At 60.0% G+C, this 12,707-nt stretch overlaps 1 protein-coding gene across 1 annotated transcript in view; it reads left to right on the forward strand.

Annotated features, from left to right (window-relative positions):
* The window catches only part of LOC145340520 (calpain-1 catalytic subunit-like), a gene marked incomplete at its 3' end in the record, with an annotated part of 35,507 nt that extends 27,494 nt beyond the window's left edge, over nucleotides 1-8,013 (forward strand). The window contains 6 exon segments of the mRNA XM_080184987.1: nucleotides 708-826; nucleotides 950-1,083; nucleotides 3,833-3,936; nucleotides 3,939-4,000; nucleotides 6,660-6,743; nucleotides 7,928-8,013. Coding sequence (XP_080041113.1) covers nucleotides 708-826; nucleotides 950-1,083; nucleotides 3,833-3,936; nucleotides 3,939-4,000; nucleotides 6,660-6,743; nucleotides 7,928-8,013 — 589 coding nt within the window.
* Nucleotides 8,014-12,707: the final 4,694 nt, after the last annotated feature.

Below are 12,707 nucleotides of genomic sequence, written 5' to 3' on the forward strand. Positions count from 1 at the left end.
CCTCCAGCCCCTACACCCCCCTCCCTATCTCTGCACCCTCCTCCAGCCCCCTACACCCCCTCCCTATCTCTGTAACCCCCCTACACCCCCTCCCTATCTCTGTAACCCCCCTACACCCCCTCCCTATCTCTGTAACCTCCTCCAGCCCCCCTACACCCCCCTCCCTATCTCTGTAACCTCCTCCAGCCCCCTACACCCCCTCCCTATCTCTGTAACCTCCTCCAGCCCCTACACCCCCTCCCTATCTCTGTAACCCCCTCCAGCCCCCTACACCCCCTCCCTATCTCTGTAACCCCCTCCATTCCCCCCTACACCCCCTCCCTATCTCTGTAACCCCCCTACACCCCCTCCCTATCTCTGTAACCCCCTCCAGCCCCTACACCCCCTCCCTATCTCTGTAACCTCCTCCAGCCCCTACACCCCCCTCCCTATCTCTGTAACCTCCTCCAGCCCCCGCCTTTATAACATTTACCACTCGCTCCTGTGTTGACCCCTTCGTTACTGACCCCTCGACGCGTGGGGAGACCCTCTCTCCCCCCCCCCCCCCCCCCCAACCCTCCGTCCAAAATATCTCCAGCTCCGCTTTGCCGGTGGGGGGCCTCCTGCCCTCTCTCTTGTCTCTCCCCACCTCGACCGCCAGACCCTTCGGCCCGTCGCCCCCTTCCTGCTGGCCCTCCCTGACCCCGCTCTCGCCGTGTCCTCCGCAGGTGACTGCTGGCTGTTGGCTGCCATCGCCTCCCTGACCCTCAACGAGAAGATCCTGCACCGGGTGGTGCCCCACGGACAAAGCTTCCAGCACCAGTATTGCGGGATCTTCCATTTCCAGGTACGCCAGGATTTGGCTGGAGTTGCGGCGGGGGGGGGGGGGGGTGCCGTCGGTGGTGGGGGATTGGGAGGATCTGGAAAATCATCGCCGTCTCTCTCTCTGTCTCTGACCCCTCCCTCGCAGTTCTGGCAGTTTGGAGAGTGGGTGGACGTCGTCATAGATGACCAGCTGCCCATCAAAGATGGCAAGCTGGTGTTCGTGCATTCCGCTGCCCGCAACGAGTTCTGGAGCGCCCTGCTGGAGAAGGCCTACGCCAAGTGAGTGCCGTCGCGGTTCCCTCCCTCCCTCCCTCTCTGCGCCAGCCCAGACGGTGGGGCAAGCAGGCTCGGGGGGGGGGGTGCGTCTAACCGAGCTCCCCGTTCTCTCGCCGCAAACCAGTCGGTCTCTCAGCCTCCTCGCGACATCCCCGAAGATTTTCGCCGCCCGGGGGGGGAGGCTGCCGTAGAGCGTGGCGCCCCCGTCGGTCACTGCTTTGCCAATCCTAACGCTGTCCCGTCACTCTCGGTTGCGTATCGTCACTCCCCCCCCACCACTCTCTCTCTAATAAGCTCGTCGGACCTGGCGTTGCGAGACCCCTTGCTGTCCGCGAAGGGAGACAATGCTGGGCTGGTGTTGTCACAAGTGAGGCTTGCATTAACGCCGCAGTGAAGTTACTCTGAAATTTCCCTTGCACTCGTCATCTTGGGTTCGCATCCCACCACCTCCCCATCTCCGTAACCTCCTCCAGCCCCCCTACACCCCCCTCCCTATCTCTGTAACCTCCTCCAGCCCCCCTACACCCCCCTCCCTATCTCTGTAACCTCCTCCAGCCCCTACACCCCCTCCCTATCTCTGTAACCCCCTCCACCCCCCTACACCCCCTCCCTATCTCTGTAACCTCCTCCAGTCCCCCTACACTCCCTCCCTATCTCTGTAACCCCCTCCAGCCCCTCTACACCCCCTCCCTATCTCTGTAACCCCCTCCAGCCCCCTACACCCCCTCCCTATCTCTGTAACCTCCTCCAGCCCCCTACACCCCCTCCCTATCTCTGTAACCCCCTCCAGCCCCCCTACACCCCCTCCCTATCTCTGTAACCCCCTCCAGCCCCCCTACACCCCCTCCCTATCTCCGTAACCTCCTCCAGCCCCCTACACCAACCCCTCCCTATCTCTGTAACCCCTCCAGCCCCCCTACACCCCCTCCCTATCTCTGTAACCCCCTACACCCCCTCCCTATCTCTGTAACCTCCTCCAGCCCCCTACACCCCCTCCCTATCTCTGTAACCCCCTCCAGCCCCCTACACCCCCTCCCTATCTCTGTAACCCCCTCCAGCCCCCCTACACCCCCTCCCTATCTCTGTAACCTCCTCCAGCCCCCCTACACCCCCCTCCCTATCTCTGTAACCTCCTCCAGCCCCCTACACCCCCTCCCTATCTCTGTAACCTCCTCCAGCCCCCCTACACCCCCTCCCTATCTCTGTAACCTCCTCCAGCCCCCCTACACCCCCTCCCTATCTCTGTAACCTCCTCCAGCCCCCCTACACCCCCTCCCTATCTCTGTAACCTCCTCCAGCCCCCCTACACCCTCTCCCTATCTCTGTAACCTCCTCCAGCCCCCCTACACCCCCCTCCCTATCTCTGTAACACCCTCCAGTCCCCTACACTCCCTCCTGATCTCTGTAACCTCCTCCAGCCCCCCTACACCCCCCTCCCTATCTCTGTAACCTCCTCCAGCCCCTACACCCCCTCCCTATCTCTGTAACCTCCTCCATCCCCCTACACCAACCCCTCCCTATCTCTGTAACCTCCTCCAGCCCCCCTACACCCCCTCCCTATCTCTGTAACCTCCTCCAGCCCCCCTACACCCCCCTCCCTATCTCTGTAACCCCCTCCAGCCCCCTACACCCCCGTAACCTCCTCCAGCCCCCTACACCCCTCCCTATCTCTGTAACCCCCTCCAGCCCCCTACCCCCTCCCTATCTCTGTAACCTCCTCCAGCCCCCTACACCCCTCCCTATCTCTGTAACCCCCTCCCGCCCCCTACACCCCCTCCCTATCTCTGTAATACCATCAGTAAATGTCTGGACTCCAAACTCACGGGTGGGTTGGCACTGCCGCCTCACAGGGCCCCGGGTTCGATTCCCGGCCTCGGGTCCGCGCAGAGACTGCACATTCTCCCCGTGTCTGCGTGGGTTTTCCTCCGGGTGCTCCGGTTTCCTCCCACAGTCCCAAAGACGTGCGGGGTTAGGGGGCTAAATTCTCGAACCCGAACAGGAGTGTGGGCGACGAGGGGGGGATTTTCACAGTAACTTCATTGCGGTGTCAATGTAAGCCTAACTTGTGACGCTAATGAGTAACGCGGCAAAGCACCCTTGGGTGGGGGGGGGTGTAATTACCCCGTCCCGTCCCACCACGGGGGTTGTAGTGGATAGAGAGGCGGACGATACAAAGATCGGTTAACCCCGGGTGGGGATTTCCAGCCCTGGGGGCAAGTCCAGCCCGAAAAATCGATCTTTGGCGCTTGTTTCGTGGGTGAAACATTTGGACAGAATGATGCGAGAATCAGTGCCAGTTTCAAGGACCCACTTAGTGGCCAGCTCAGGCTCCAGGCTTGAGGGTTGCGGCCAATTCTCTCGCTAGGCCTCAGGCCTCTGTTTGACGGCGCGGAGGCTAAAATTTAACCTTTACGGGGCCTCCAGCTGCAGAGAGAACGCGGGCTGGTCTAAACTCTTTCCCCACCACTGCGAATATTAACCTCACCCTCCTTATCAGCGTCTCCAGACCCACAACTTATCCTCCCCGCCAAAAACTTTATCTCAAGTTCCGAGAACTGGCCCTTTTGCGCCGTGTAAATGTGGTTCTGCGTCCCCCATCTCAGCAGATAATCATTTCAAACTTTATCTGCCCTTTATCTGCTCTATTTTCCTCTCCATTTATCACACTCTACTCTCTTGTCTCCCTATCTCTTCCGTCTCCCTCTGCGCGTTCCCCCCGCTCCCTCTGCCTGTACCCGTTTCTCTCTCCCAGGTTAAGTGGTTGTTACGAAGCCCTCTCAGGCGGAAGTACGTCGGAAGGCTTTGAGGATTTCACGGGAGGAGTGACGGAGATGTACGACCTCGGCAAGCCACCGCAGACCTTTACCGAATTATCCAGAAGGCCCTGGAACGTGGATCCCTCATGGGCTGCTCCATCGACGTGAGCGCCCGAATCCCTCACTCGGGAAGGCCCCCGGGCCTGGGGGAACGCCGGACAAGCTGGGAATGTGGGAGGTGTTGGGGAATCCGGCGGAAACCCACGGGAGGGAGAACGCCCAGACGGCGACCCGAGACGGGGGAATCGAACCCGGCTCCCTGGCGTTGGGAGGCCCTGGGGGGCTAACCCACCCTAACCTACACATCTTTGGATACTAAGGGACAATTTAGCGTGGCCAATCCACCTACCTACACATCTTTGGATACTAAGGGGCAATTTAGCATGGCCAATCCACCCTAACCTGCACATCTTTGGGCACTAAGGGACAATTTAGCATGGCCAATCCACCTAACCTACACATCTTTGGATACTAAGGGACAATTTAGCATGGCCAATCCACCTAACCTACACATCTTTGGATACTAAGGGGCAATTTAGCATGGCCAATCCACCTAACCTACACATCTTTGGATACTAAGGGACAATTTAGCATGGCCAATCCACCTAACCCACACATCTTTTGGACACTAAGGGACAATTTAGCATGGCCAATCCACCTAACCTACACATCTTTGGACACTAAGGGACAATTTAGCATGGCCAATCCACCTAACCTGCACATCTTTGGACACTAAGGGACAATTTAGCATGGCCAATCCACCTAACCTGCACATCTTTGGACACTAAGGGACAATTTAGCATGGCCAATCACCTAACCTGCACATCTTTGGACACTAAGGGGCAATTTAGCATGGCCAATCCACCTAACCTACACATCTTTGGACACTAAGGGGCAATTTAGCATGGCCAATCCACCTAACCTACACATCTTTGGACACTAAGGGGCAATTTAGCATGGCCAATCCCCCTAACCTACACTCTTTGGACACTAAGGGGCAATTTAGCATGGCCAATCCACCTAACCTGCACATCTTTGGACACTAAGGGACAATTTAGCATGGCCAATCCCCTAACCTACACATCTTTGGACACTAAGGGACAATTTAGCATGGCCAATCCACCTAACCCGCACATCTTTGGACACTAAGGGACAATTTAGCATGGCCAATCCACCTAACCTACACATCTTTGGACACTAAGGGACAATTTAGCATGGCCAATCCACCCTAACCTGCACATCTTTGGACACTAAGGGACAATTTAGCATGGCCAATCCACCTAACCCGCACATCTTTGGACACTAAGGGACAATTTAGCATGGCCAATCCACCTAACCTGCACATCTTTGGACACTAAGGGCAATTTAGCATGGCCAATCCACCTAACCCACACATCTTTGGACACTAAGGGACAATTTAGCATGGCCAATCCACCTAACCCGCACATCTTTGGACACTAAGGGACAATTTAGCATGGCCAATCCACCCTAACCTACACATCTTTGGACACTAAGGGACAATTTAGCATGGCCAATCCACCTAACCTACACATCTTTGGACACTAAGGGACAATTTAGCATGGCCAATCCCCCTAATCTACACATCTTTGGACACTAAGGACAATTTAGCATGGCCAATCCCCCTAATCTACACATCTTTGGACACTAAGGGACAATTTAGCATGGCCAATCCCCCTAACCTACACATCTTTGGGACACTAAGGGACAATTATAGCATGGCCAATCCCCTAATCTACACATCTTTGGACACTAAGGGACAATTTAGCATGGCCAATCCCCCTAATCTACACATCTTTGGACACTAAGGGACAATTTAGCATGGCCAATCCCCCTAACCTACACATCTTTGGACACTAAGGGGCAATTTAGCATGGCCAATCCACCTAACCTGCACATCTTTGGACACTAAGGGGCAATTTAGCATGGCCAATCCCCCCTAACCTACACATCTTTGGACACTAAGGGGCAATTTAGCACGGCCAATCCACCTAACCTGCACATCTTTGGACACTAAGGGGCAATTTAGCATGGCCAATCCACCTAACCTACACATCTTTGGGCACTAAGGGGCAATTTAGCATGGCCAATCCACCTAACCTGCACATCTTTGGACACTAAGGGGCAATTTAGCATGGCCAATCCACCTAACCTACACATCTTTGGGCACTAAGGGGCAATTTAGCATGGCCAATCCACCTAACCTACACATCTTTGGGCACTAAGGGGCAATTTAGCATGACAATCACCTAACCTGCACATCTTTGGACTGTAGGAGGAAACCCACGCAGACATGGGGAGAAGGTGCAGTCTCCGCGCAGACCGTGAATCGAACCCAGCTCCCTGGCGCTGCGAGGCGGCAGTGCTAACCCACTGTGCCCCCCCCGCGTGGAGCCTGCGGGACTGATAGTGGGCAGGTCCATGCCCTCAGTCAGTGACCCCCCCCCCCCCCCGGGGTTGGCGTCCAGTTGCCCTGTGACCCCACGGTTGCTGCCTGACTTCCCACGGGTCCTTCCGGCTCCCGGTGTCTGGGGGATTCTCTGCGTCCTCGCGAGTGTGTCGCCCTCTCTGTCGACTGGGTCATTGCGGGTGGCGTTGGGGGCGGGGGTGAGAAGGGGGTGGGTGGTTCGGAGCCTGTACAGAGAGGCGGTTGGACTCTAATCCCCTCCCCACCCCGATCGCTGGGCTGTGTAACTGGTGTTAACGGAGGTTCCTGAAGACTCTGCCCCCATTTTGTCTCCTCAGATAACCAGCGCGTTCGACATGGAGGCCGTGACCTTTAAGAAGCTGGTCAAAGGTCACGCTTACTCTCTGACTGGAGCCAGAGAGGTCAGTCTGCAACCCCCCCTCCTCAAAACGTTAGGGGGGGGCGGTCATCGCACACCAGGCCCGGGGGCTCGCACGCACCAGGCCCGGGGGCTCGCACACACCAGGCCCGGGGGCACACACACCAGGCCCGGGGGCTCGAACACACCAGGCCCGGGCGCACACACCAGGCCCAGGCACACACACCAGGCCCGGGGCGCACACACACCAGGCCCGGGCGCACACACCAGGCCCGGGCGCACACACCAGGCCCAGGGCGCACACACCAGGCCCAGGGCGCACACACCAGGCCCAGGGCACACACACCAGGCCCAGGGCGCACACACCAGGCCCGGGGGCACGCACACCAGGCCCGGGGGCTCGAACACACCAGGCCCGGGCGCGCACACACCAGGCCCGGGGGCTCGAACACACCAGGCCCGGGCACACACACCAGGCCCAGGGCGCACACACCAGGCGCCCGGGGGCTCGAACACACCAGGCCCGGGCGCACACACCAGGCCCGGGGCGCACACACCAGGCCCAGGGCGCACACACCAGCCTCAGGGCGCACACACCAGGCTCGGGGGCTCACACACACCAGGCCCAGGGCACACACACCAGGCCCGGGGGGCGCACACACCAGGCCCGGGCGCGCACACACCAGGCTCGGGGGCTCACACACACCAGGCCCGGGGGGGGCGCACGCACACCAGGCCCGGGGGGGGGTGCACGCACACCAGGCCCGGGGGGGCGCACGCACACCAGGCCCGGGGGCTCGCACACACCAGGCCCGGGGGCTCGCACACACCAGGCCCGGGGGCTCGCACACGCCAGGCCCGGGGGCTCGCACACACCAGGCCCGGGGGCTCGCACACACCAGGCCCGGGGGCTCGCACACACCAGGCCCGGGGGCTTGCACACACCAGGCCCGGGTACACACACCAGGCCCGGGGGGCACGCACTCCAGGCCCGGGCGCGCACACACCAGGCCCGGGCGCACACACACCAGGCCCGGGGGGCGCACACACACCAGGCCCGGGGGGGGCGCACACACACCAGGCCCGGGGGGGGCGCACACACACACCAGGCCCGGGGGGCCCACTCTTTCTCCTTTCTGTCTCTCACCCACTCTGTATGGGAGGGTGACTGGGTAACTGCGCCTCTGTGTTGCTGAGTAACGGAGTGTGCTCTCCGCTCTGTCCCAGGTCCCTTGCCGAGGAGGATTGGTTAAACTGGTCCGACTGAGGAACCCCTGGGGGGAGGTGGAATGGACTGGAGCCTGGAGTGACAGGTAGGTGGGATCGTCCGCGCGCCGGCCCCCACGGCGCATCTCCTGGAGGGAATTCCTCGGAGGGGGGGGGCGCGGGGGATAAACCCCCAGGGGTTTGGACTGGATAGGAACCTGAGATCCATCTCCCCCCCCACCCCAGCAATCAGTCTGAACCCCCCCCCCCCCCCCCGGGGATTAGTGGGATTAGTTTGGGGATTGATACAGGGCTATGGGGAGAGAGCGGGGGCAGTGGGATTAGTTTGGGGATTGATACAGGGCTATGGGGAGAGAGCGGGACAGTGGGATTAGTTTGGAGATTGATACAGGGCTATGGGGAGAGAGCGGGACAGTGGGATTAGTTTGGGGATTGATACAGGGCTATGGGGAGAGAGCGGGGCAGTGGGATTAGTTTGGAGATTGATACAGGGCTATGGGGAGAGAGCGGGGGGCAGTGGGATTAGTTTGGGGATTGATACAGGGCTATGGGGAGAGAGCGGGGCAGTGGGATTAGATTGGGGATTGATACAGGGCTATGGGGAGAGAGCGGGGCAGTGGGATTAGTTTGGGGATTGATACAGGGCTATGGGGAGAGAGCGGGGCAGTGGGATTAGTTTGGGGATTGATACAGGGCTATGGGGAGAGAGCGGGGGCAGTGGGATTAGTTTGGGGATTGATACAGGGCTATGGGGAGAGAGCGGGACAGTGGGATTAGTTTGGGGATTGATACAGGGCTATGGGGAGAGAGCGGGGCAGTGGGATTAGTTTGGGGATTGATACAGGGCTATGGGGAGAGAGCGGGGCAGTGGGATTAGTTTGGGGATCGATACAGGGCTATGGGGAGAGAGCGGGGCAGTGGGATTAGTTTGGGGATCGATACAGGGCTATGGGGAGAGAGCGGGGCAGTGGGATTAGTTTGGGGATCGATACAGGGCTATGGGGAGAGAGCGGGGCAGTGGGATTAGTTTGGGGATCGATACAGGGCTATGGGGAGAGAGCGGGGCAGTGGGATTAGTTTGGGGATCGATACAGGGCTATGGGGAGAGAGCGGGGCAGTGGGATTAGTTTGGGGATTGATACAGGGCTATGGGGAGAGAGCGGGGCAGTGGGATTAGTTTGGGGATCGATACAGGGCTATGGGGAGAGAGCGGGGCAGTGGGATTAGTTTGGGGATTGATACAGGGCTATGGGGAGAGAGCGGGGCAGTGGGATTAGTTTGGGGATCGATACAGGGCTATGGAGAGAGAGCGGGGCAGTGGGATTAGTTTGGGGATTGATACAGGGCTATGGGGAGAGAGCGGGGGCAGTGGGATTAGTTTGGGGATTGATACAGGGCTATGGGGAGAGAGCGGGGCAGTGGGATTAGTTTGGGGATTGATACAGGGCTATGGGGAGAGAGTGGGGCAGTGGGATTAGTTTGGGGATTGATACAGGGCTATGGGGAGAGAGCGGGGGCAGTGGGATTAGTTTGGGGATTGATACAGGGCTATGGGGAGAGAGCGGGGGCAGTGGGATTAGTTTGGGGATTGATACAGGGCTATGGGGAGAGAGTGGGGCAGTGGGATTAGTTTGGGGATTGATACAGGGAGAGAGCGGGGCAGTGGGATTAGTTTGGGGATTGATACAGGGCTATGGGGAGAGAGCGGGGCAGTGGGATTAGTTTGGGGATTGATACAGGGCGATGGAGAGAGAGCGGGGCAGTGGGATTAGTTTGGGGATTGATACAGGGCGATGGAGAGAGAGCGGGGCAGTGGGATTAGTTTGGGGATTGATACAGGGCGATGGAGAGAGAGCGGGGCAGTGGGATTAGTTTGGGGATCGATACAGGGCTATGGGGAGAGAGCGGGGCAGTGGGATTAGTTTGGGGATCGATACAGGGCTATGGGGAGAGAGCGGGGCAGTGGGATTAGTTTGGGGATCGATACAGGGCTATGGGGAGAGAGCGGGGCAGTGGGATTAGTTTGGGGATTGATACAGGGCTATGGGGAGAGAGCGGGGCAGTGGGATTAGTTTGGGGATCGATACAGGGCTATGGGGAGAGAGCGGGGCAGTGGGATTAGTTTGGGGATTGATACAGGGCTATGGGGAGAGAGCGGGGCAGTGGGATTAGTTTGGGGATCGATACAGGGCTATGGAGAGAGAGCGGGGCAGTGGGATTAGTTTGGGGATTGATACAGGGCTATGGGGAGAGAGCGGGGGCAGTGGGATTAGTTTGGGGATTGATACAGGGCTATGGGGAGAGAGCGGGGCAGTGGGATTAGTTTGGGGATTGATACAGGGCTATGGGGAGAGAGTGGGGCAGTGGGATTAGTTTGGGGATTGATACAGGGCTATGGGGAGAGAGCGGGGGCAGTGGGATTAGTTTGGGGATTGATACAGGGCTATGGGGAGAGAGCGGGGGCAGTGGGATTAGTTTGGGGATTGATACAGGGCTATGGGGAGAGAGTGGGGCAGTGGGATTAGTTTGGGGATTGATACAGGGAGAGAGCGGGGCAGTGGGATTAGTTTGGGGATTGATACAGGGCTATGGGGAGAGAGCGGGGCAGTGGGATTAGTTTGGGGATTGATACAGGGCGATGGAGAGAGAGCGGGGCAGTGGGATTAGTTTGGGGATTGATACAGGGCGATGGAGAGAGAGCGGGGCAGTGGGATTAGTTTGGGGATTGATACAGGGCGATGGAGAGAGAGCGGGACAGTGGGATTAGTTTGGGGATTGATACAGGGCTATGGGGAGAGAGCGGGGGCACTCCCTCCCTCCCTAACAGCGCTGTGGGTGTACCTACACCCCACACATGGGGGACTGACTGTCCAATCAGAATCCTGGAACTCCCTCCCTAACAGCACTGTGGGTGGTACCTACACCCCACACATGGGGGACTGACTGATGTCCAATCACAATCCTGGAACTCCCTCCCTAACAGCACTGTGGGTGTACCTACCCCACACACTGCAACGGGTTCAAGATGGCGGCTCGCCCACCACCTTCTGAAGCAGGGGGGGTGCAATTATGGAGGGGGGGGTAAATACTTGGTCTGGATAGGGAGGGCCACGTCTCAGAAAAGGATTGATCTCGAAGGAATGAGTGTATCGTCCTCTGCGTGGACCCGGGGTTCAGGGATGTGGACAAGCCTCTCGCCAAGGCCTCGCCCATCCCCTCCGAGCTTTGGCACGCTGTTAAATTTTTGTTGTGGGCCTGGGTGGCAGTGCCCAGAGTTTGATCGCCCAACCCGGGAGTGGCCGTGTTAATTATTCCACATCCTCGAAGTTACGAGGGTGTTTGTACCAGGAACTGAGGTCAAATGAGATCAAACATCAAGCTAAACTCCGCCATGTTCGTTCCCTGTGTCCTACACCCAACCCTCCGTCAAAGCACTTGGGTTTCAGAGTCTCTTGAGGGAGAGAGAGGGGGAGGCAGAGGGGGGGAGAGAGGGGGGGAGGCAGAGAGGGAGAGAGAGGGGGGGAGGTGGAGAGAGAGAGAGGGGGGGGAGGTGGAGAGAGAGAGAGGGGGGGAGGTGGAGGGGAGAGGGGGGGGGAGGTGGAGGGGGAGAGAGAGGGGGAGGTGGAGGGGGAGAGAGAGGGGGAGGTGGAGGGGGAGAGAGAGGGGGAGGCGGAGGGGGAGAGAGAGGGGGAGGCGGAGGGAGAGAGAGAGGGGGAGGCGGAGGGAGAGAGAGAGGGGGAGGCGGAGGGAGAGAGAGAGGGGGAGGCGGAGGGAGAGAGAGAGGGGGAGGCGGAGGGAGAGAGAGAGGGGGAGGCGGAGGGAGAGAGAGAGGGGGAGGCGGAGGGAGAGAGAGAGGGGGAGGCGGAGGGAGAGAGAGAGGGGGAGGCGGAGGGAGAGAGAGAGGGGGAGGCGGAGGGAGAGAGAGAGGGGGAGGCGGAGGGAGAGAGAGAGGGGGAGGCGGAGGGAGAGAGAGAGGGGGAGGCGGAGGGAGAGAGAGAGGGGGAGGCGGAGGGAGAGAGAGAGGGAGGCGGGAGAGGGGAGGCGGAGGGAGAGAGAGAGGGGGAGGCGGAGGGAGAGAGAGAGGGGGAGGCGGAGGGAGAGAGAGAGGGGGAGGCGGAGGGAGAGAGAGAGGGGGAGGCGGAGGGAGAGAGAGAGGGGGAGGCGGAGGGAGAGAGAGAGGGGGAGGCGGAGGGAGAGAGAGGGGGAGGCGGAGGGAGAGAGAGAGGGGGAGGCGGAGGGAGAGAGAGAGGGGGAGGCGGAGGGAGAGAGAGAGGGGGAGGCGGAGGGAGAGAGAGGGGGGAGGCGGAGGGAGAGAGAGAGGGGGAGGCGGAGAGGAGAGAGGGGGGAGATGGAGGGAGAGAGAGGAGGGGGGAGGTGGAGGGAGGGGAGGTGGAGGGAGGGAGAGGGAGGGAGAGAGGGAGGGAGGTGGAGGGAGGGAGAGAGAGGGAGGGGGAGGTGGAGGGAGAGAGAGGGGAGGGGGAGGTGGAGGGAGAGAGAGGGGAGGGGGAGGTGGAGGGAGAGAGAGGGGAGGGGGAGGTGGAGGGAGAGAGAGGGGAGGGGGAGGTGGAGGGAGAGAGAGGGGAGGGGAGGTGGAGGGAGAGAGAGGGGGAGGTGGAGAGGAGAGAGAGGGGGAGGGGGAGGAGGAGAGAGGGGGAGGTGGAGGGAGAGAGGGGGAGGTGGAGGGAGAGAGGGGGAGGTGGAGGGAGAGAGGGGGGAGGCGGAGAGGGAGAGAGAGGGGGGGAGGCCAGAGGGGGGGAGAGAGAGAGGGGGGGAGGCAGAG

Source organism: Carcharhinus amblyrhynchos, unplaced genomic scaffold (genome assembly GCF_965287045.1).
Source record: "Carcharhinus amblyrhynchos unplaced genomic scaffold, sCarAmb.v2.hapA chromosome_1099, whole genome shotgun sequence".
NCBI lineage: Eukaryota > Metazoa > Chordata > Chondrichthyes > Carcharhiniformes > Carcharhinidae > Carcharhinus > Carcharhinus amblyrhynchos.